Raw genomic sequence first — 26,241 nt, 5'->3', positions numbered from 1 at the left:
TTCCCCATTATTATAGGTCCCACATATAGTATAATTTACCATATATTTAGTGGGGACATACTTAGTAATTAGGGGACTTTAAAAGGAAGAGTTACCAACAATTTTATGGCAACACAAAATGCGAAATTTTGGATTAAGTGTTACTTGTAAAGATAACAATATCAAGTGATTCTTAGGCCCAGTCTACAGGGTTTAAAGAGAGTAATACTGTTCTCTTTCTAGGCAGCAGTCACTATTCCTCCAAATCATATTTGGCAAAGCATTTGAAAAGGTGCTAAAAGTTGTTCAGTTCTCTCCAAGTCCTCAGTCATCTGTGTTTGCATGTATAAACACACATTGAGACACACACATTTACTGCAAAGATCACATTTAAATGTAACACACTGTGTTGCATTCATAAGGTTTGGAGTTCTGCTGGAGTGAAAGGTAACAGATACAAACAGTAGAGCGACAAAGTTAAGAAGGTGAGCAGCCATTGGCAGAGAGGGTGCTACTGTTTGAATGTGAGCTGGTTTTATAGCTCCTGTTCTTATGCAAACACACAACGATGCAGGTGTTACGCCACTATACAGTAGGTAGAACATTTCACTTGGGCTGCAACCCATTTTGTGACCTGAATGCCGCATTTTAAACATAAAATACACAGAAGAGAGACGACTACCAATTATCTTAATGATGGCCTGACATGACGTGGAAAATGTAATTACTGAGTGGCAATATAAATAAAACAACCACACTGACACACTCTGCTGTATGGACTCCACAGATATAAATAATGAAAAGTTAATTAAGAGGTTTAATCTATGCTTTCACCTCATTAAAAGTTTAAGACAACCATTTCCAGAACAGCCTTATGTTTTCACCAGCACTTTCCACATTTTATAAAAGGTTTATGAGTTGTTACTGATGGTTAATACATTAGAATTATAAATCTTAAATCACTACTTCTTTACAGATTATTTATTATTAATAAGAAAAAATGATGGTTACCAAGTTGTGGATAATTCAATTATGATTATCAGTTTTACTGGATAACAATGCAATTATAAATGTTGGTAATTCATTAATAAATCCTCATGTTTTTCACTTTGTAATAAGCCATTAAGTCTATAGTTGCTAAAACACAATTTCTAAGGAATAATTGCCTCATTAGAGAGACTTAATTAAGTCTTACTTTATTCATAATTTTGGTACAACCTGTTTGTTAATGTGCTTTCCATCCATACAGACATAGTTATTGTGACAGTAGTTTAGAAAACACTCGAAATGGTGATACATAATAAACAGGAAACCTCCAAATCAACTCTGATTCTGATCCACTGACTGAGTATCTACTGTGAATGAAATAACTGTGTAGTATCTGAGTTACTCACCATACTGTCATAGTGTATCAGCTCCAGCTCGTAGTCTGGAAGTATGTCAGTCCTCTTATTCACCAGGTCCAGGGCCATCTGAGCAGCGGGGAGGCAAGCTTGGCCCCCAGGCCAGCCTCCGCTCATGGGAAAGAGGGCGCCAATGTAGAGCTTCTTCTTGCCTAGAGCCGGGCAGGAGCAGGATAGGAGGACAGTGAGGGTAAGGGTCACAAAGTAGCTGAGGAGTGGAGCCATGGCTGGTGGGTGCTGGAGCCTCAGAGGTACTCAATGAAGTCAGTTATTCTCCAGTACTGTTGATCTATGAGTCTGCAGGGTGGACTGCGCGTGGGTCAAGAGGGATGTATTCCCATGAGGTGCACCAGTAGAGTTTTCGTCAGAGATGGGAGCACATGAACAATCTAACAGCTGACAATACATATAATACTCTTACTCTGTTACTATGGATTCCCACTATTCTTCAACTAATTCAGCATTATTGAAATCATTGCTATCTAGTATAGCATGTTTTGAATTGAACTTTATAAACCCAGATCGTCCTCTAACCTCTGCTGCATCCTCAAGCAACTCGTTGAACGCAATCATTAAACCACAGGGGTGAAGTTTGAAGATGAACAGAGACGGTTGATTAACATGAACGCAGGCTGGAGCTGAGTGAACTGGGATGTGAAGTGGAGATTAAGGTCGCTCCGCTGTCCAAGGTGCTGAAACTAAACTCGCGAAACCTGTTTCACGCAGATAACAACGCGTCCTTTACCTCTGTACGAAATCTGAACATAAATCCACATTCAGCTGACGAGAAAACACACAAAGAGCATTATTTTGTCGGGATCCTCTCGTCATATATCTGCCCTTCTTCGTCTATCCGCCTACATACTCACGGCTCTCTTGTCGAAACGCTCATTACAAAGCACACATCGAAAAGAACAGCAATAATCCAGTGACGTGATGGAGAAAAATAAAAGGTCGACTTGAAAGAAAGGTCGATCTAAAGATGAAAAAGTGTCCTTGGTGTTGCAGGAATGCGGTGAGCCCTCAGGGGGAGAAAGCAGTGAGCAGGGAGCAGCTCTGTGTGAAAGACTGAGGCTGACTGCAGCAGCGGCACCGTGTGAGAGAGGAGAGGAGAGGAGAGGAGAGGAGAGGGGGGGGGGGGTTCAGTCTCTCCGTTTCACAAACCACTTTGAATTTGCAATCCCTTAACACAGCCCGCTCATTTATCTTTCGTCCTCCCGCCTTCCCCTGCGGCCGCTCCTCCACAACAACCCCCTCCTCCCTCTGTCTTTGTATCCTCCGCCACACCGCCAGCCTGCAGGACATGTTCATTACCCATCAGAGTAAAACTTCATTCGTTCCACGCGCACTTCAGCTTGTAAAGGTTCTCACCTATGTATCTTTAATTCATCCACGTTTCATATTAATCACAACTACAATTTAGGTCCGTTTGTATTCTCCTAAGCATGAAAAAGGGTAATCATTGGGTGCTAGAATTTTCCAACAAAAACACACCAACTCATCGTATCACCAGAGACGGTTTTAATACGTTATGGGGCCCAGAGTAGAAATAAACGGTGGGCCCCTTGGTTCCCACTCAAATCCTTATCTTTAAACAATCTCCTCAATGTTACTGAACATAGAAACACAGGCGTCTCCTGGATAATGTAACAATACCAAGCTTTATATTCTGATCAGCAGGTATTTACACTTAATTTCTTAGAAGTCACATGTTAGTGATTTTGGCGCCAAGAAAGCGCTAAGAATTGTACAATACCCATGAGCCTTAAAAGTGAACAGATTTAGTTTGTAGATTGTAAAATCAACATTGAAATATTTAACTTTTGCTAACCGTAAGTGGCGAATGACATGAATGAGTACTGTTAGTCTGGAATATGTGGATTAGGAACAATGTACTGTATAATGTAAACATAATTAAATTAAATTAAATATTGTTAAGATTTGACATTGCCCCCGAAAACCCCACAAGCTAATTGCTTGTACAGAGTGAACCTGGGGCCTTTGGGGTCCCTGCAGATCTGGGGTCCTGGGCCAAATTGGGCTCAGTTGGTAATCCAGCCTTGTTCATCTACTCACTCCAACCAGCCCACAGACCCTAATATCAATACAGTGTTGGCCTAAAAAATCGTCTGTCAATTGTCTAATGCACAAGAATAAAATGATAATTATAATGTAAGGTCCACTCACTAGCTTTTTCCAGAGCTTTCAAATGCATCTCACAGCACTGCACTGTTCAATTCAATTATTGCTCCGAAGGTCATGTTCAAAAACTGTTGCATTAAAAAAAAAAAAAATCATCTTTAGGTTATTTTTTATATACTCTTATCATTTCCATTAGCCTTACAGCATTTAATATACTTAATCATATTATGATGTATATTATGCAATATGTATGCTGATGGATTATATTTCTCAAATGTAAGATTACAAAAAAGATTGATGTATTATTATGCTACAAATCACTGCTTTTTGTTTATTTCTATTTATTCATCTCCTTCAGCTCCAGTCGTCTTCTTCATGAACCCATACACTCTTTTTATTTAACCAACCAGGTTTTAGAAATCTTACTGAGCCATAATGAATCATGCTTTTCCTCTCCACCACATCCTCCTACATTTACACATTTTCTTCATCACTGTCTCTTCATGAGAAGGGTGATGCCTTCCATTATATATCTGTGTGTGTGTGTGTGTGTGTGTGCGCGCGTGCATGCGTGCGTGTGTGCGTGCATGCGTGTGTTTGCTGAGTGTATTTTTAATAATGTATCAACGTAGTGAAGGCTGACACCGATCCTTCCCTCTTCATTCTCATTATTTGCCTCATTCTTTTTTTCCCATTTTCAGAAGCCACAGACCCTCGGCTGTTCCCTCCTTCAGCCTGGTGTTGTAACATGATGTCTATCTCTCTCTGCTCCATCCCACTCCTGTTTCCAGGCACAGCTCTCTACCTGACCGGCTCTCATTTTCTCGGGTGGGTTGATATGTATCTCTCTATGCCTCCTCCTATCTGTTTCGCCATCTCTCTGGGATTATCCACGCTGCTCGAGGAGAAAGGAATATATCTGTGCTTCCCACATCTCTCAGCTCCAGCTCATTTCTATCACCAAACTGTGTTGTCATTTATTGTTACTTCAGACCAGACAGCTATGCACACACAACTTGTCAAACCAGTTTCCATGGACATGACAGTAAGGGGCTCCTGAGCTGTGGGCTCCTATTTAGCCCCTCCTACGTTCCCAACCCATTTAGCCCAGAGCACCTGAAACTAACCACCATTTCAATGCTGGAATACAACTTGGTCCCAGGTTTGCTGTGTGTGAGTTTGTGATCATTTGATTTAATATTATTACATGTTGAAGGATATGGACCATGTAAGAATGTCATCTGCAACTTTAATGTTTTAAATTTTTTAAATAGGTCCCTTTGTAAGACATGATTTCTAAATATATTCTGCAAGAAACATAAGGCTGCCATTTTTTCCTGTCTTGGAATTACATTCATGTTGATAGTGTGTGATCTATGTCAAATAAATGGAAGTGATTCTTTGAAACTGTAACCACAATCTTCTCCAAACCTTAACCATGGTTAAGTTGTCTAAGCTTTACCATATCTTAAGCATCATTTATTTGAGCAGTGGTACAGTTGAGATGACAGGTTGGGTGGATGGTATAACCCCTCAGTGGACATGTGTGGACTCTGAACGAGGAGGCCACTGTTAGTTTCCTGTTGCCAACTGTCAGTGTCACATTTCCAACCGTGGTACAACAATAACCACACGCTTAAGGTTAGTGGATGATCGTAGTTACAGTTCATAAAAAATGGTCCTCACTCATGGTTGGAACTGTGAAACTCATGAAGCAGCAGAGAGGCTGCTCTCCACTGCTGGATATATAACGTTAATAATATTAACATTAATAACAGCAGAGAATCCGCCTCCCCCTCATTTCATTATTCTCATACAGACAGGAGACTGTAAGATGCTTTCAAATTAATTAATGCAGTTCATTTATCTTACCTACCAGTTATGTGCCATATATTCATAAGCATGTAAAGTTATTGATAAACAGTGAAGATAATAAAACACTTGAGTTGTCACTGAAAACCTGTGTAGGCCAACTTTTTTGCCCCACAAAGAATTGATAAGGGAATTGATTGAGAATCGGATCAAAAAGCACAATCAATAATGGCATTGATAAATAAAATCTTATCAATTCCCATTAGGGCTGCAACTAACGACTATTTTAATAGTTGACTAGTCATCGATTATTGAAACGATTAATCGACTAATCGGATCAGTGGTGGTTCTAGCTTGTAACGCGCCCCGGGTGAACTCCCTTTCAGCGCCCACCATATATATAGATCGATAGATAGAAATAACCATAAATACCAAAATGATATATAATCATAATACAAAAAATGAAATACAAGGCATAGAAACAATTCTTGTATATACATAGATTATTATGAATTATAACATATTTCTAATAAAAGTAAACTGCACAAATCCTCTATCACACACAAATAGAACAACACATTTATAAATCAGTATTACCATCCTCCAACAGTGTCAACCAAGAGTCAAGACTAAACCAGTTCACCTTGGTGGTGTGAAGACTGATTTTACATTATTCTTAATGATTTTACTCACAACCCAGAAAAAATACAACAATGTGTCTGAAACTACATATTCACAGTATGAACTGTGGTTTATTTGGTGTGACTGATTTTAATTTTTGCATCATTAGGCTACCATACAAAATGATGTGCGCTAGACTCCTCAGTGGAGACCTGAGGTCAACCTACTGCTGCTCCTCTCCTACTTCTGACTGAGATCTCAGCAGGTAGAAGCTGTTAGTTCATAAACTAGAAGTAGGGCGCGCAGTGTAACAAGGTAAACTGATCCACACAGTGACATTATACGTTGCTGAGGTGAGACAGACTGAGCACTGAGTTATTTTCTTCACCTCAGAGTTGGGTTAAGTTGTTTAATGCTGCAGTGTGTGTTTTCAACTGCTTTTGTTTGTTACTGCTGGAGTTCACCGCTGCGCAAAGCACGAAAAACACGCCTGATGACGCAACCGACAATTATCAACTATTAAATTCGTTGGCGACTAACTTTGTCATTGATTTTTGTCGACAACGTCGACTAATCGTTGTACCCCTAATTCCCATCCCTAACAACGTTTCTCTAATCTAGAAAAAGTGCTAATTTTAACGTAAACCATCATCTTTCCCTAAACCTAACCAGACCCCAAACACAGTTTTGTCAGATAATTTTTTTAACAATAATTTGTAAATGTTATGGAAAGCACAGAAAATACTTTAAAAAAAATAAAACTTTAAAGAATATGACCAGTGATTTTCTATGATTCTTTTCTTATTGTCAACAAATCTCTGAATGTACAATGTAGTAAAAGTCAAGAGGTTGTGATATGTAGCATGCAACCTAGTGAAGCACTGTAAACAGAACCACATTATATGTTGTGCCTTACACACAACTACTCTCTAGAGATTGAAAATGTGATCACTGTTTATGGCCATTGGAGCCAGTTCAAAGCTAACTGTTGTACTCAAACACGTTGTGGCAAAGGAACATGTCACCCAGTGAAGCAGTGTGGCTCACTGATGTTTTTTTAACGACAAAGGTCTATACCACAGAAGAATATGCAGTTCATTGTTGGTTTTTCTCTTCACATGAGATTAATTGGCCGTAAGAAAAACATAGAATACTGCCAGCCTTATTCTTTAACCAACAGTGCACTGTTGCCTGATTCTAATCACACATGCAACACACACAATAAAAACCTGATCTCTGGTGTCATGGTCCTGTGTTACATCCATCCAGACCAACTCCATAAGACTCCTGCAGTACGTACCAGGGCAAATCACCTCCTTAAGTGGAAATTATAATGGAAATGACAATCCATTTATGTGTCCTTGACAATGTATTTTTCAAAATTATATTATTATATTAATTCAGTTTGTAGGAGACAGGGTTGCAAGACATAAAAATGCAGAGGCTATCTTAGGGCATTTAAACCTATTAGTTTTAATTGTGATTTTGTGGTGAGTATAATCAAATTAATTTGAAATTAATCAAATTTCAACAAAGTCAATGCTACACTGACAACATACAGACCTGGGGGCCCCAGAGCAGTTGCTCACTTTGTCTAGGTGGTAGTACAGTCTTATTAATCAATATGTTCAGCATGGGGTCTTATTTGATGGTATTGACTGTTTTACTGATTACGGTAAAACTAACAAATAATGATCTCTTGTATGAATCTTCCTGCCCTGAAAATGGATTTCTAATGGCATCTTGAACACTGTTTAGGTTAAAAATAAAGAGAAAAAAAGACCTGATTTTATAAAGTAGAACACAGGATCAAACAGAAAGCTGCTGTGATGGCTCATCTTCTTTTCCTCTCTCTGATATTCTATTCTTTGTTTTGCTTCTTCCTCTGTCTTCTCCTCACTTGTGCTATTTTTTCTCTCCCTCCTCTCTGACCAACTTTTACATTTCTATATTTGCCCAGGCACTAAGCTAGCTTCCAAACAATATCACATGCGACATGTTGCCATTACTTACACTGCTGCTTTGTTCCACATTCTTTCCAGTGCAAATACATAAAGCTGTGTTCTAATCTATGTAACATGCACAGTGTGTGCACACAGCAGCAGTCAACACAGCCTCACAAGTCCAGCTCAAATTCATCATAGACCAAGTCAAGACCAGGTCCAGAGAAGACCAGAACAAAACTGAGTTCAGAATAGGATGGGATTAATCCATGAGGGGGGTTAATACTAAAATCTTTCTTTGTCTTGTGTATATATCCTGTCAGCTCAATGTAAAGAGTTAAATATTTTAAACAATTTATTGGAATACATTATATCATATTATATGACATAATATTCTAGTAATATTCAGTCAATCAATCTTTATTTATATAGGACCAAATCACAACAAAAGTCATTTCAAGGCACTTTACACATAGAGCAGGTCTAGACCCTACTACCTTGAGTTATTGGTTTCTCTTCAACTTGACACGACATGTGTAACACCAGTTTGTTTTAGTTGCCTTCATTTGGAGAACTATGTTTTAATTTAAGGCCCTATATGTGGTGAATTAGTTTGATTTAAAGCAGTAAGTTATATTATATAACCATTATACTAACAAGAGGGACAACAGATCGGAAAAACATCATATTGGTCATTTTTGAAGGACAGGATGTTTGTCATGTACTGTATAAGATCTGTTTATGTGACCAATGTGGTAATATCCCTATTTCTGTAACTTACATGTCCCCATATATTCAGGCCCTTGTCTACCCTCCTCCACCATTAGTCAGTCAAGCATACTAATTCATTTCTGCTCCAACCTAACAGAATTGCTGATTTGAATAAGGTTAATTTAGTAAAATCGCAATGCAAACTAGACTGGCTCTCATTGTTTGTATTTCATGCACAGAGGAACAATATCTTGCTGCTGTCTGTCAAACTGAGTCCCGTCAGGGTTGGCTGCATGAAACCACATTGGCATGCAGCTTTCAGCAGTGCTCCAGAGACGAATGTCAGCCACTGTGATGACAGGTCAGAAATCAAAATTAAAGTTGCTCGGAGAACAGTTCTGAGAGCAAGAGCATGGTGCTGCAACATACTGGTCAGTAGCCGAGGTTTCACCAGTCAGCAGCAGGGTGTTTAACGGTCAGTAGCTGAGGTTTCACTGGTCAGTAGCTGAGGATTCACTGGTCAGTAGCTGAGGTTTCACTGGTCAGTAGCTGAGGTTTCACTGGTCAGTAGCTGAGGATTCACTGGTCAGTAGCTGAGGTTTCACTGGTCAGTAACTGAGGATTCACTGGTCAGTAGCTGAGGTTTCACTGGTCAGTAGCTGAGGATTCACTGGTCAGTAGCTGAGGTTTCACTGGTCAGTAGCTGAGGTTTCACTGGTCAGTAACTGGGGTGTCACTGGTCAGTAGCTCAGTGTTAACTGGCCAGTAACTGGGGTTTTACTGTTCAGTAGATGAGGTTTCACACGTCAGTAGCTATGATTTCACTCTCAGTAGCTGAGTATTCACTGATCCATTGGTTTTAACTGCCAACAATAAAATAAAACCCCATGTGTCACTGAGTAACACATCTGTCTGTTCATACCCTTCCCAGGCCATCAGTAATTAGCATTAAGAGGAACTGCAAAGCAGAAGGAAATGGGCATAACACATTGGAAATAATGGTTGAAAACATATTCTGGGTAGCTTGGTTTACCACCACATTTACACCAAATAGTAGCTCAGTTAATGTAGATCCATAGGCAGGTCAAACCTTTTTTATTAGCTAAGTTTATCAGGTCATACGTTTACAGTGGTGGGCATCTCTGAAACACCTCTGGTTGCTGATGAAATACCAAAAAGAATGTCTCTTAAACTTGTACCTGCCCAACAGTGAGTTTTAATGTACATAGTTTGGGGCTCTCTTCATCTGCCAGTCGCCTTGATTTGCATCAACACATGAGAGCACTTTGCTTTTGGCATCTTTGCAACAACTGCCATCACAATTTTCAGTGATTTGTGCTCTCTTTTTATTGCTTTGTTGAAGTCCTGTGGATCAACTCATATCCTGATCTTTTTTGGTTTTACTATAGTCACAATGCTGCTGACCCATTGGATGGATTCTGACACCTAAGCTTTCCATCCATTTTTGATCCTTCTCTATGTCTTTTTTCAGGACCACATTGACCTTTCTGGGTGGATGAATCACTGGTGAAACTTGTTTACAGAAATATGAACTCCATGAACACAGCCCAGTCCTGTGAATAAATCCTCATATTTTCTCAAAATAACTGTCTGTTTTTTCTTCCACTCAATACATCCTCTTAACCACCCCTAGTTCAACACTAGACACTACTGCCATGGCCTCTTGCTTTATTACTTGAAAGTCCAGATCATACTCTTTGTCCTTGTATTGGCATTTAATGGTCTTTTGACCTTGTGGCTTATCTTTTTGCCAAAAAAAGCACTAACTTATAGCATGCTTTGAGCAGTTTATTTTTTATCCAGTTTCAATGCTTCCAATTCTCTCTTGGGTATGACATTACAGTCAACATCTATATTTATCAACACCATGAGTGTCTGATTGTTTAATTTCAGTATTTCTTTCCAGTCAGACATCCACTTGGTTGAGCTTGGCAGCACAACACATTTCTGTTTCTTTCCGTTCAATTGTTCCTGTGGACATGTCATCATTGCTAGCTGTGTCACATTCAATTCATTGTATTTTCCTTCAGTTCTCTATCAGTTTACAGTTCTGTCTACATTTTTGTGTAACTGTTGTTCAGTCTCCTTCAGTCTGCGTTGTGTTGTGTGAAGTATGGACTGACACTCTTCGACTTTTGACCGTTTATTGCCTGAATACAGCATGAAAATCCACTGGTCAGTCACATAGGCACAGTAATGTTAAGGCACAGCTTTATAGAAAAGTTAGTAAATGTTAGCTTAGCTTAGGAGCTAAGGACGCTAACTACAGTATAAACACTGACAAAATATAAACAATTTGACACATTAAAGTGAGTACAATGCAGTCGCCACTTTCTGTAATATAGTCAGACATAATATCATGATAGCTGTGTCACTGAATTACATTATTTTGACAGATTTAATGTAACGCTGTGCTTCATGTAACCTACCATGGGCTCAATCCTCTCATACTGGCACTGTGCCGACGTCAAAGCCAGAATTTATAAACTGAGGACAGGCCAGCCAAGCAATGGGAATTCATAATACACGTACAAACTAAAATGTGATTGGAGGCAAGTGGAATCAACAACAAACAACAAAAAATCTGTTACATTTGCATAGTGTTTCTTTCAGTGACAAGAGTTACAAGTTTGGCCATATGCAGGCTCGTGTTTATACTCACATCTTCTGCAGTCTGTGTGTGGTTTCTCTTTCTTTGATTATGCTTGTGGTCTCTCCTTTTTGTGTGATATCTTTATTCGTTATTATTGTGTGAGAAATGACACTATGTTAGTTTTACTCTTTATAATTATTTAAGCAATATCACAGTAGTAGACCTGTTGTATTGAATATCAGAACAGCTGTGATTCAGTCATAGGTACAAGTAAGATTATAATTTCTGCGATTCTGTTGTCTTTAATTAAATAGAACTTGGCACACACGTTCTTCATGAAAATTGTACTATATATCACATCATTGACCCAATAGCTTCACATTGTGGTCATTAATAAAACTGCACCATCAGGGCCGCCTTAACCTAATGTTAGGCCCCGGAGCTGAGAGGTTTTGTAGGCCCTCCATCCCCTCGATAGAGTCTCATTTTAAAAAAGTGTAATATCTAGGTAATCTACATCCAGTGGCGGCTGGTGACAAAAATGTTTGGGGGGGGCGCAGTTTGATGGTTGGTGGTTCTAGTGTTAGTGTCAAACAAGCCGTAGCACCACTTCATACCACAGCAAAAAAATAAAAATAAGAAAGGAAAACCAATCTAAAAACAACACAACACACTATAATGCTCCCTGGTTTGTCCCAGTATAGTATCTCTGACCCACAGAGAGAGGAATAAAAAATTATAATTAGACATGATAAAATTCACTCACATCACCTAAAGATACCAGCAGTTAAAGCAGAGTTACCAATAAGGTAATATGCTTAAAAAGAGACACCACCTATATTTTAGTTATTGTGTCTTCAGTCCTGATTTTACTGTAATCTGTTAGTTGTTGCAATACCTCAACATGACAATATTTTTAACACTTTACAATATTAATAAGAGGAATGCAGCTACTACCTGATCTTTTATATGTCCTGTTGGAGCTGCTGAATGCAGCCACTGACTGAATCTATGTTCCTCTTCTGGAGCTTGGCATAGCGGAGGTCCACATGTGGCCAGATGTGGCCAGCTGCAGAAAGAGCTCAGCAATGCTAAGTCTGCTAAAAGCAACTTAGCTTCATGCTATTGTCTTGACGGCTGCAGCTACTTTAATGTTTGCATTTTTACAGAGAGATGTTTTAGGTCTCGTTCCCCTGTCGTTGTCCACAACGTTTCGGTGCTGACACTTTGAAACAGCAAACAGATAAAGCAATAAGCTCCGTTTATCATAACAGCAGCGGGAGAAGCTCCGGGTCTCAGCTCATCCTCCATCACCTGCTGTTGCTGAAGCAGGTGATGGAGCAGAACAAAATTGATTTAAATTTAAAAAACAAACCAATAATCAACATAAGAATATTAATTTGTAGTTCTAAACATATTTAGGTTTTTTGATGTTATTCCTCTCTCCTACAGCGTCCATTATAATTACACGCAAATCGAAAATTATGCAGATTAGGTGATGACGTCATATAGCGACTTATAGCGACTTTTAGGACAGCCAATAGCTACTTTCCTTACTGAGGAGTTGGCAACACTGCTCTTTAGTCATTCTTTTTTTCGCGCAACTTTTCTTAATACATTTTTTTTCTTTTCTGGGCACCAATATCAAACATCCTCCCCGACATTTTCCACTTAATGTCACTCAATCATAGAGGGACACACCCCAAAACTAACTATAGACATTCTGATAGGTAAGCCCACGGGCGATTGGCTATGGGGCCACGTGGGTCACCCCTAATTTGGATCAATCAGCAGCCACGTAACGTGCGATTAGAGTGATTGACAGAAAACCTGACAAGTTACAGAACAATATGACTTTTTCAGCTCATCATGACCCTGAACATGGGAGGCCCCTGAACACCGAAGGTAAACCCGTGCATTAAAGCGGCCTTGTGCACCATACTACTTATTAACTGGAATATCTCCTTGTGCTACCCACAGTTTATGGAGATTGTAGCCACCTAGTGGTGTTTTTGTGTATTGGTTTTTAGGTTAAGTTTAGTTCTTTTGTGCTTGCCGTAGTTTGTTCAGTGTTTGCCAGACAGCAGATGAGACAGACAGACAGCAGATGAGAGAGACAGACAGCAGATGAGACAGACAGACAGCAGATGAGAGAGCACACTGAATCTCCATTTCTTTCAACAAAGCCTTGGAAAATATATGCTTGTAAGCACATTCTTTAGTTTTTCTTGCAGTTTTATGTGATTTTGGAGATTTATGTCAATGCCTTTCTGATACTTAGAGCTTGTTAATTCCTAAAAGGCAAAAGCTAAATAGCACTGAGCTAATTCACCACATGTTGATTTAACTAGCTGCATGGAGTTTGTGCAGGCTATATTTTGTCGATAGCAGTTTGTGCTTATGTAAATTTAATTTCTGTTTCATAATATGTCATGCTGTGAGTATATTTGAACTATGTTAAAGTAACAGCTACATTTGTTCTGTATTTTCAGTTTCACAGCTTACCCACGTGTAAATAAACAGCCTCAACTTTACATCGGCTTTGTGTTCACTGTGAAGATTGTTCGCTATCTGCCAAACTCAGTCAATTACGCTTAGGGAGGGCAGAATACTCTTAAATGTAGTATGCCATGTTAATGATATTCCTCAAAGTTGTACAGAAGGGGATGCTGAAAAAGTCTAAACTTTGATACAGTTTTACTTGTAGGTGGCGCTACAACATTTCTAAAAGTGCTTAAGTGCTTAAGGTCCTTAAGCTGGTAAAACCAGAGATGATGGTGATCTCTAACTGAAAGGTTGCATTGACCAAATTTTTCAATCATTAACTGAATTTTAACAATGACAGAAAAATCGGAATTACTATATTAGCATAGAAAGCTAGTGGTTAGCCAAATGATCAATTCTGAGTTAGCCATTTAGACGAACAGAATTCTTATAAGAGGACTTTTAGATAGATGGAAATGATTCATTTATTTCTCAACATATGCATTCGTATTAGACACCTGAATCCTGATTAGTGGTGTGTTATTTGCTCCAGTCTAATTTAGAAGAGACTGGAATATGCATCTGCTCTTTAATCATGGTGACCTCACTATTAAGTACAGGTGTAAGAGTACACAAAATTCACAGCTCGGTATGTACCTTCGTTTTTGGGGTCACTGTTTAGTACAATTTTGGTACAGCAGAGAAAAAGAAAGGTAGGAAAAAACATTTTGGTCTTTTATTTGGAAAAGTGTAAACATCAAACAATAGCTCACTGCATGGACGTCGTTAGGCCAATAATGTTCTAAAGCCCCCCCAAACCATTCAGGGTTTCCCACAGCACTTTCCAGCTTAGGCGGCCACCTAAGCAACACACGCCTGCCGCCTTAACGAATGTCTTCAAAAAAGTAACGTCAACATTAACGTTAATCCTCAGACAGGTAACTGACGTTACTATAGTAACAAGTTTCAAGCTAACCGGCTCAGATTATATGAACGGCTCCAACTAAACAGGTGATATTAACGGCGCATTGTGTAAAATGCTGCGGTGCTGCGCGTTTTATCAGCTGATGTTACAAAACGTCAATATTAAGTCACTCAGATGTTTCTCATTCAGCAGACCTGAAGAGAGAGAGTGAGGCATTCAACAAAAACGTCATGCTACTGAAACTGAATATCAATACTTAACTGTATAATACTATATCACTTGTTATTACTATAAAATATAGTTCAGAGAATAATTTAACTACATAAGATACTCAATGGCCTAACCTGTGCAATCTAATTCAATCCAATGAAACAGCTCTGAATCTACATTTATGAAGCTTATACTACATTTTTTGACAAGAAGGTGAAAATTCTGCTTTATGTTTATTATTTAGTGATTGTGGTGTATTAGGATGCAATGTAATGCACCCAAGTACACCACCACCACTTAGTATAACCTCAGTAATAAACAAAGTAGAATTATCACTTTTTTTGGCAATGTCAACAAAAGCTGAAAATGTATAAACTTCTAAAAAAAGGGCAGAATTTATAGCAGAGCTGTTGTATTGGATTGAATTATATTGCACATGTGTTCCTAATGAAGTTGCAGATGACTGTAGTTCAGAGAATAAAACCACTAATTACTATATAATATAGTTCAGAGAATACCTTAAATTGAAGGAGAGTGACAGAATGCCTGACGCTTGCATTGTGACCGATGAGCTTTTGCGTCCGTTCACAAAATGCTAAAAGATATCAGTATGTCAGAACATATCTCTGTCTAGCAATTAATGTTGATACATATCATCGGCAAGTAAATTCGGGACCTTTTGTATAGTGGGTAGGTGTACCTACGTATACTACACTACTGATGTGTGTTCGTCACATTTCACTATGCCATCTCTTAGCAGCTGGTTCTGGTATACTGTGAGCGTGGCACATCACTCATAGAGCTCTGTATATCTTTATAAGATTTTATTTTTGTATAAGAAAAAAATTTGCAGCGCACACATTACTTTGGGGCTAAGCCCCCCTAAACATATAATCCTAGTGACGTCCGTGGCTCACTGTCTATAACTATTGCTCAAACTGTTTAGTTTTGCTGCAGTGGAAAAAGAAAGTTTCTTTTTATGCTGATTTAATGTTTAACTGTATATAAAGTAGTGTATAGCTCCACCTGCTCTAACACTGATGCTTCACTATTAATAATCTAATGATGTCATATATAATAAAATATCAGTGAGAGGGACCAAACCACTACTTTTACTGTAATACTTTAACATTTTTCTGTCTCAGAACTAGATTTTACAACATGTTATCTGACCACGTCACAAATCAATAAAACAAATTTTAAAAAGCATTGTTGTGAACGACCATCACAGACAGCAAGGAAGGACAGGGAAATGCGGTATTGTTTCACTATGGATATAATGCCACATATTTTAATAATAGTGTTGCGCTCAGTTAGTGTTATGGGTCTCTAGTTTGTCCTTCAGATGGCAGAGACACTACAGGGTAACTATGCTACCTCGCCTATGCCAGCTAGCATACACACAATGCCAAAATGTTCAAAGTGAAACTTGTGCTCTTTAATTACTGTTCTGCACATAAGAGTAAGTGGATTATTAAACTATTTTGACAGTAATTGTTTGGATCACAGAGCATAATCTTTTCATACGTATGCACCCAAACACAAAGTCTGTACCATGACAATTTTGGACGAATACATGTAACTTTACACCCCTACTATTAAGTGATTACACTTCTGCTGAATGGCACTGTGGTTATATGCACACACATACACAATTCAAAGCTGTGGGCTTGTGTTCACTGTCACACTTGTAGACATGGTTTGAGATGATAATATGCAGTAAGTGGTAAAGTATTCTTCTTCCACCTGAGCCTAGAGCTACTGAGTCTTTTGCTGAGCTCTCCTCTTCAAAGTGGGACATGCTGTCTGAAACCAATGCCACAGACACAGTCATTAAACTAAATTACTCTTGTTACTGGGGGAGGTGAATTATGGTGAAACCTTAATTACCGGATTGTGTTGGGTTCACACAGAGGCTTCCCGAATACAGGAAGTACTTTTTACTCTCCCAATGGACCCTCATGTATGCCAGCTGTGGCTGACATCTGTTTAATGACAATAATGAAAGTGGCTGGGCTTGTTAAGGCTGACCATTTTAAACAGAGGCAGTGTGGGTGAATGACAGAAAAGGGATCTTTTAGTGCTGCCTGTGCGATGGTCCTGACAGGACTCCAGGAGCTGTGGGCTACATCTGATATTCATGGGCTTTCTGTCCCTAGCTCAGCAGTAAGCCTTGAGGCCTGTTCTAAAAAAAAGCACAGGCTCAAAGTGACAATGAGATGAGAGAGAAACATCCAGAGCCTGGAGTTTCAATCCCAGTTAGATAACTCATGTACTACACTCAGCAGGAAAAGCCCACCTGTGGTGCACGTAAAGATGTTAACTCATTATATAATAACATAAACAGCTGATCAAATAGATAAGAATAAGCCTAAAAGTAACTACTTGTGTCCTATTTTGAGGTCAATGTGTCTCTTATTTGGCAGCTAAAAGTGTCCAGCAAGCCTCATTAACATTTCACACCATCTGCATCGTATTAGGGGGGAAAAAGGACAAATCTGGTCTTGAGACCTTTTTCCACTGGCTTTCTTCTGCTGAATGGCACTGTGGGCAGCTTTTGAAGGCGGGGCTTCAAGGCCTCAATCGATTCCTCACAGTGCCGTGATTGGTTGCTTGGGTTGCCAGGTCACACAGGGCAGCATGTTTGGCTGTGCAGGTTGTTAGATCACTGCAGGGTGGCACAATTGGCTCAAAAGGCTGCCAAAATCACTGCAGGCAAAGGGATGTGCTGGTGGAGAGTGGGAGCTAAATATTAACACCAAGGAAAAACAACAACTACAGATATCGCTCCAACGATAAATGCATGTCAAATCAATTCAATCATTTTTTAATCAAAAACTGAAAATACAGTGCTTTAATAAGCTTTTACATACACAATACTGTATTTTTTTGTATTGCCATAATGTTTTTTACTCTGTGTTTTTGCTCATTAATCTAACTCCGGCGGATAAACAGAAACCCCATTGGGTGTTTGGTTCCTTCCATCTGGAACACCACTATATAAACTACTGTTACTATGAAGCAAATAGTCAAGTGATAAAAACAGTAGGACTTTATTAGATTAAGTCTAGCAGTTACTGAGAGCTTAACATCTCATATATACTTTATTGTGTTCATTTCAGTAAATTTGTAACTTGCTTTACATAATCACATAGTCTACATTTCTTTGAACACATTTTTGTTTTTATATTTACAGTCTCCATCCCCATTTCCCCATCCCACCACCACTGTTAATAACAGTAATAAACCTGATGAGTATGGTTTGACTTTTGCTGTGATTTGGCGCTATACAAATAAAGATTGATTGATTGATTAATAATAATAATAACAATTTAAAAACTATTAGCTTTGTGCAAAAATATTAACATCCACAAAGTAGCCAGAGACACATGGCTGATTTATTCCTGTTTAACATGAGTGAGCAGAGCAAAGACAGCAGTACAGGCAGGTGGAACCACAGGATCTCAAGTCAGATCAGTAAAGTCATTATAAGCAACATTGTATCATTACTGATAAGCTTTAGTTTTATTATGAGGCTCACTGTGTCAACATTATTATGGTGTCATCATTTTTATTAACCACAATCCACCACTTGAATTAATTAAAACAAGTTTAATTCAGACTAAATAAATGATTATATAATATAAACCACTCAGATCAATATTACAAGTTCCAAATAAATTAATTGATTGTCTTTATGATGATCTCTGTCATATGATTGTCATTTGGATTGGTTGCCAAACTTTTAAGAGGGCAGGTCTTATCTCTGTCAGGTGCTAGAGAATAAACAGAGTAGAGGAGGATGAGAGAGGAGTGGCTTCACTGCTGCTGTTTGGTTAAGAAGTGATGGACACTGAAGGATAGCCCTAATCCCTGAAATATTTTGGTTGAGCTTGTGTCTGCGTCTGTTTGTTAATAGATATGATCCTAAACCAACACTGAGCTGCTCATGCAGGGGGCTGGGTGTAGCAAGAGTGGAGGAGTAGTTAAACTCTCCAGGGTTCAGGTAAGGCTTCCTTTCTTCTTGTTGACAACTGAAGGTATTCAGTGTATGTTGTGGCCTGTTAGCTGTGAGCTATGAGGCTCAGTGGTAAGTAAATCCCCTAGACCTAGCAACAAAACAGACATGAAACAGTGCTCTCTCCAAATAAGTTGATGCAAAGGTGCCTGATATTTTGTTTATAAGCCAAATATGAAAAATATAAATATAAAAGAGGCTTATAGAAGTCAGGTTAGGACTTTTTATGCAACAGGCTAACAGATGTTTGTTTGTTTTGGTTGTCTTTGTCTTTCTGATGTAAGTTACTTTTAGTTTTGTTTTATGTTAAATTTCTTTTGCTTCTTTGCACTTTCTTTGTCTTCTAACATCTTGGGATCATGTTCACTTTCACATGTTATCCCTAGGATTCTTTTTGTCTCTGTATCTCATAATCCATAAATAAAATCAATCAATTAACTGTGGTCCAGTATGCAAATTACAATGTGTGGTGTGGAAACTTGAAGCCTCCAGTGCACACACACTGAACATGACTTTACAGTGAAGAGGAAGACATCTTGTGCTCAGCAATCAAATTTTTTAAATTAAAAATATTTTCATATTTCATTTTCATATCTTCTGTCTGTGTATCAATTACAGAATTGGAATTAGGATGTTATACGCCAGCTAAGCATAAAGACTTATTTCTGTCCAAAGTTTTTTTTTAAAAAGACACCTAAAAACATTTCTAAAGATAAATATTAAATATATTGTTTGTTTAAACTACACAACTTGTAATGTTATTGCCTGGAAATATTTCTTGACAATCTGACCAACACTTCTGCACAGCATCTACAACCTGTCGACCTCACTGTGAATAATAACTCATGGTAAGCTGCAGCCAGTCACTGCACCCAGCCCATAATCATTTGCATCTGAATGTTTATTCATAAAACATCAAAATGATTTGAAATTCCAAATTCCTCTTCACATGTATCTTTCATTGTGTTTGTCCCATTGTGGTCTTTATATAAGGGACAGGTTTGTTAATCAGATATTAAAAGCATCAACAACTTGTCCCCATCTCCCTCAGACTTCTCGATGAGCTGCATCATTTCTTAGCTGAATGCAGCCTTCTCATTTCATCAGTGTAGTAATCCTTTTATCACTCCACCATGGAGTGCAGTCTCCAGATACGTTTGCTCAATTTGACACCAAATTGCATTTGTTCATATATTTCGGGACACAAATTACATCAGCACTCCCATCCAGCTCTCCCAATGGTAAGCAGAACACATTTAACAATAACCACTGCAGTGGGAGGCAAAATAAAAGCATGATAATATGTACAGTGGAATTGATGATGTCATCAGTTAGCTGATTCCTCTCCATACTGCCAGAGATGAAAGTAAGTAATTGTGTTGTGTTGAATTCACAATAACCCATGGTCATTGGAGAAGCAGTTAGTGATGGAATCATAGCTGTTAGCCCCCCCCCCCCCCCCCGCCCCCCCCGTCCCCACCCGCACCAGCTCACCCCCCAAATCTGGAGTGTGACATATGAGCAACCACTGCTCTCTGATACACCTGCTGTTTAAACCGTCTGTCCCTCCAAATCCCTGTTATCTTCTTTATTCCTCTGAAGCCTGTTGTTCCTTCTTTGTCTTCTACTATCACATCCTCTCTATCTTCCCCATACACATATCCTTATCTCCTCCTCTCCAGCCAACACCTCCTCCTGCTCCACTCTAATGAACTCATTTCTTCACAGACTTCTGCAGTTGCATAAAGCCACATTTACAAATGTTCAAGTCCTTTACCTGGGATTGAATTCATGTCAGATTTCATGATATAAACAAAGCAAACAAAATGCAAGGCTAATTCTAATTCTGAAATGTATGTTATAAGAAAATGTAATATTGAAGGACATAGAGTACCACTCTAAAGTTTTTGTACACACTCTCATTCAAGGCAGTGAGATGGTGTGTCTAGACTGTTGAGTGATACTGTACCTCCAACATGTTTTTCAGATTGCATTAAACATTTTTGATTAGTATATTCATGGGTGGCACTGCACTACACCTTTTATTGTCTATTTAATTAAGAACAATTGCTTAACAAGACGATGGGCCACACTTGGTTATGCTTGTTTAAAAAAGCCAACATCAACAGAGTTGTGACATAGGAGCAGCTATTTTGGGTGCCCTTGGTTTTACATGGTACAGTCCTGTTTATTTTCACCATGGACAATGTTAGCTGAGTCACAGTTGGAGCTCTGCTACAGTTTGAATCAACTTGAAACATTTTGTTCACAAATTCAATGACAAAGCATTTTGAATACACTACAGCTGTGCTTCACATCTCTGACTGGCTTCTTCTCCATAGCAATAGTGACCGTGGATCATAGGTATTGTATTTAGACCTGTCATGTAAGAATGATGCAAAAACATGGCAACATACTGAGAGACAAAATGATTATAATTCAAACTGGTGGTCATACCATAATGGATTATTTCATTATCCAATTAAATAACAATGAAGATATCATCTAAAGAAAAAATAGAAATGCAGAAAATACAATTTGCTGAGATGGTGAAGTTGGTGGGTGTCACACAGTGTAAGAGCTTGAATTTACCCACTCAGAGTCTCTAAGGCAAAGTAAGCCCCTGCTGACTAACTGTTTCTCCAACACTCTGTATAAAGTATTAATTAGTAATGAATTACTAACGTGTAACGTGACATGAATAATCACAAATATATTTAGTAAAATGCAGCATGCAAGCACAGCATACACAGAGAGATACAGTCTACAAGATGGGTCCTCGAGATGAGATAATACTAACAGTGCCTCAAGGCCCAATGTCATTTCAGTTTTAGAGATACATGTAGTATTAACAAGTGCACTTCAATCAATTTAATTAACAAATGGTTAGCCTAGACCTTTGGGGGATATGAGGGTCGTGAGCCATGGGGCAGTTGTCCACTTTGACGGGAAGGTAAACCAATAAAGCCTTAAACCCACAGGGGAATATTTAACACTTTTCGAGGTCTTACTTTTCATTTCAGCCCTTTTCACATTGCATAAGCACCCATGAAGACCTACACAGTAAATTCCTGTCACCATATTCTTTGGCCTTTACCCCAAACACTCCACAGAGATGAACCTAACTTGTTGTTTTCAGCCTCCACTGCCTTTGTGCTGTGGCTAGTTGAATGTAATAATAGTCAGAAGTTCATCCATGCGTTTCACTGTGTGCTCTGGGGGCAGCAGTAGCTGACCACCACCTGACTGCTCTGTGTGATGGCCACCCTCTCTAAAGGCTCAGTCCTCTGCAGTTGGCCTCCAGCTAAATGGGAGCAGTTCAGATATATAATTCTCCCTCCCCTTTCTCCTGATAACCTACTTTCTTCTTATCAACATCTTAGATTCTCACTTACACAACTTTACCTTTCACCTCCATCTTGCCGTGCTGCCCCTTATTTCTTTCACACATATTCTCATTCTGCTCTATTTCACTCCTTCAGTTTCCCTACCCATCCGCTGTCTTGTTTGCCCTTTCACCAATTTCCATCTCCATCCCCTCCCTTCCAGCCTGTCTCTCTGCTCTATCGTTCTCTCGCCTCGCTCCTGTTGAATGTAATAATGTTAATGTGATCTGCAGTGCGTCCATAAAACACACTATTCTCCCTGGCTGTCTGTGGGCACGCAGCTGAACCTGCTCAGCTATTTCTGGCTCCTCTATTTGTCATGGTTATAGTGACTGTTATCACTGGAACGCTTATTTCTCTGTTGCAGCATGCACCAGTTTGAATGCTACAGTTGCTAAGTATGTATGAAGACCAGGCTGATGGTAATGTTATTCTTACACTGACAAACATTTTAGAAAAACACATATGCCTGGTTCCACACCTATGAATTATAGCCTGGCCAATAGATAGATAGATAGAAAGAGATAGAGAGATAGACAGATAGAGAGAGAGAAAGAGACAAAGACAGATACCGATAGAGATAGATATATGGGTCAATGACGTATAAGGATTTTCAACAACTCAATTTTAGAATAAAAAAACAAGCATATCTAATGCAGTAGTTCAAACATTCAGAATGTTGTGTACCTGACAATTCATATTACAATTTGAAAGTGATTTTAGTGGGTTTATCAAGATTAATTGGCACTGGCCTGAAAAAAAAGTCATTTGGTGCGACCATGATTCATCTTGAAATATATTTTCTAAATAAAAGATCATCATTTACAAAAATTTAAAAAAAAAAATTCAAATACTTTGTTTCCAAACACTTTATATTACTGAAAACTTGTAAAAAAAAAAGATGTGAAGCGTGTTAAGTAAATTGATTTATTTCAAGATGAATCATGGTCGCACCACATGACTCTTTTTAAAGGCCAGTGCCAATTAATCTAGAAAAACCCACTAAAATCACTTAATTTCAAATGTATAATATGGATCTTCAGGTACACAACATTCTGAATGTTTGAACTACTGCATTAGATATGCTTGTTTTTTATTATTCTACAATTGAGTTGTTCTAAATCCTTATACGTCATTGACCCATATATCAGCATGGTTGACTTATGGATTGATCTGTTTTGGTCAGAGATTTGAATAGGTCTGGTGTTGTGCCCACTGGTGGCTGTTTCTGCTAGTTGGACAAACAACTAAGCTTTGTAGGCTTTGTAGATTTAGAATGGGATAGTTATCTTCCTACATAGCTAGTTAGTTAGCTACAGTAGATTCATGAAAGATAGCACCAGAAAACAGCCAGAAAAACAACACTAAGGATACATGAGATGGACACAGCTTTCAAAGTCAACATACATAAATAATATCTTTAACTGCTTCTAACAACCTCTGCCACAGTTTCTAAACAAAATAACCTGACATTAACAAAAGGTCAGGTTAAATTAATGAAGTAAAGCCAAATTATGATTTAGTGGAGTGACTGCCTGTAAAGACGAGCCTTTTTTAATACAGAGTACAGCAGTTATCAACTCTGGGCTCAGGTAATTGCATTTCAACATGACTGTAAAACCTGTGTGACAAAACATGTCATAACTTTACTACATACATTTACTAACTTTTTCAAAAATTCTAACTGCATTGACTGTGAGGTGCAGTCAACCTGTGACCATCACTGTACTACAAGTATTTACAATAAAACTAAGTCTAATCTCATACACCACATGTGTACATATAAGGATCCACAGAGGCAGCAACAAATATTCAATTCAAAATTCATTTTTCAAAAGGAATGATCATTTATGACAGAGACATCTGAGGCACCAGATAAGACTGTTTTCCCTGTGATGACCGTGGAGGCTTACTGGCTTGCCAGTTGATTAGGAGGTCCTCACATCTCTGACAATATTTGAGCAAATTTTCAATTACATTTGGTGAAATACAACTGTCACATCTGACACAAATAGTATCAGTTGTGACAGTTGTGAAGAAAAATAATTACAGCTATGGATTTAGCTGTCCTCTGCCATCACCACAGACTGATGTGAATTGAATGCTTGGATATTTGTTAAAGCCAAGTTCACACACACACGAGTCAGCTCCCCAAGTTTCCTCAATGAAATGAACACAGAAAAAACACTTTGGACTTTGCTAAATGTGGACTTGGCCAGTAGCAGGGCCATAATTGATGATGTTCATAAATCATAAAATCACAAGACAGATTGAGAAAAGCCAACACACAAATATAATCTCACTCATCTATGCAGTTGGTGCAACAGCTGTTTCTGACAAATAAAGATAAGTCTGTGAAAATTATACAAGCGTCACATTTGCACAAATACAGTGAAAAAAATTGAATTATGAAGAATCTGAAATCACAGCACTGCAGTGAAAACATTATAACAATATAAATAGTCTGTAAATACAGTATGCATTGCTTCTTCATTTGACCTATTGCCACGTAACATTCACCCTAGATCCCATTTAACACCAGCATGTGTTAACTGTTCCTCAGAGCAAAGTAAACATACAGTGTACATTCTTGCTGGATGCACGGCTGGCCCTGGACATTGGAATGCAGCTCAGATCACAGCTCTCCTGCCCTCAGGCGAAACACTTAACCTGTGATGACCTTCTCAAGCCTCAGTGAGATGAGGAGAGAGGCATCTGACAGACCAATACATCACAGCATTAATAACAGCATCAGAGCGTGGGACAGCAGGCCAACACATAGCTGTATTAGACATGCATTCAACAAGCTGCTCAGGTCACATCCTTCTTGTGCTTATGAGACAGGGACTTTGGCATATGAGACTGACACAGCACCTATTTTACAGGCAGGATGTATTAAATGTGTGAAATGATTTCCTGAGATTTCATTAATTAAAGCTTAATATTCAGGGCCCTCATGACATTTTATTTCCTCCTGGAGACTGACTAAATATCTTTCTCAATCTCAGTCATGTGTTTCTCCTGATGTATTTCACATAAAAGGCAAATCTTCATTTACAAAACTAAAGATAGCAATTACAAACAATGATAATAAAACAGCCCTAGACTCACTAAGCAACAGGACGTTAGTATTGTATAGAAACATGCTCCTACCTGTTAATAAGATATTATCATAATGTTCTACTACTCTGCACTTTCCCACATAATAAACTGATGCTTCATTCATGCTGCATTTATCAAACTGCTTAAGTCAAATTTTGGACTTAAACTGAAAAATATGACTTTAACTCAGAAATGTAAGAACTTTTGACTGTAAAACGCTGTCAGACAGCTGCAGAGGTGTGTTGAGTTGGTTCAGGGTAGATCCTGAATGACTGCCTGTCTGATTGGACTAAATATCAGTCATCAGAAACAATATTACATTAGCTAAAGCAGCATCCAAGGAATAAATTGCTTTTGGTCCAGTATTTAACATTCAACAGGATGCTACACAACCCATATTTATTCATATTTATCCAGGGTGTATCAAACAGCAAGAATAAATCTGCATTTATTTCATTTGTAATCACTTTCTAATCATCTATATTTTCTGCACTTGTCAGTGATATTAAATGGTTTCTTTGATGTGCCTCATCATCTGTTGCAGCAGAATTTAGTTTCCATTTCTGACTATTTCCTTTTATTTCATGGCTATTTCTATGTTTATACCTTAAATACATTAGATTGTTGTTCATTTCACATGTTAATTATTCGTAGAGATTTCAAGATTTCACAGGGATAAAATGCAGAATAACTTATTCTAAGTAAGCTCAGAGAAGCTGTGACATATATATATATATCAAAAACATATTGGGTCACATGACTCACATACCTTCCACTAGTTCCAAAAGGGTGATTCATTTCATTGGATCCGGATTTAACAACTTTTAATGATTTGTACAGCATTATAAAGTAATCGTTTATGATTAGGATACAGAATCGTGTATCAATGAT

General features: G+C 38.4%; 1 protein-coding gene across 1 annotated transcript in view; it reads right to left on the bottom strand.

Moving 5' to 3' along the window:
- The window catches only part of gabbr1b (gamma-aminobutyric acid (GABA) B receptor, 1b), a 117,233-nt gene extending 115,719 nt beyond the window's left edge, over nucleotides 1-1,514 (bottom strand). The window contains exon 1 of the mRNA XM_062435621.1: nucleotides 1,374-1,514. Coding sequence (XP_062291605.1) covers nucleotides 1,374-1,499 — 126 coding nt within the window. The 5' untranslated portion in view covers nucleotides 1,500-1,514. The remainder of the gene's footprint in view (nucleotides 1-1,373) is intronic.
- Nucleotides 1,515-26,241: the final 24,727 nt, after the last annotated feature.

This window comes from Scomber scombrus, chromosome 16, assembly GCF_963691925.1.
Source record: "Scomber scombrus chromosome 16, fScoSco1.1, whole genome shotgun sequence".
Lineage (NCBI taxonomy): Eukaryota > Metazoa > Chordata > Actinopteri > Scombriformes > Scombridae > Scomber > Scomber scombrus.
This window is presented reverse-complemented; position numbering and strand designations above follow the sequence as displayed.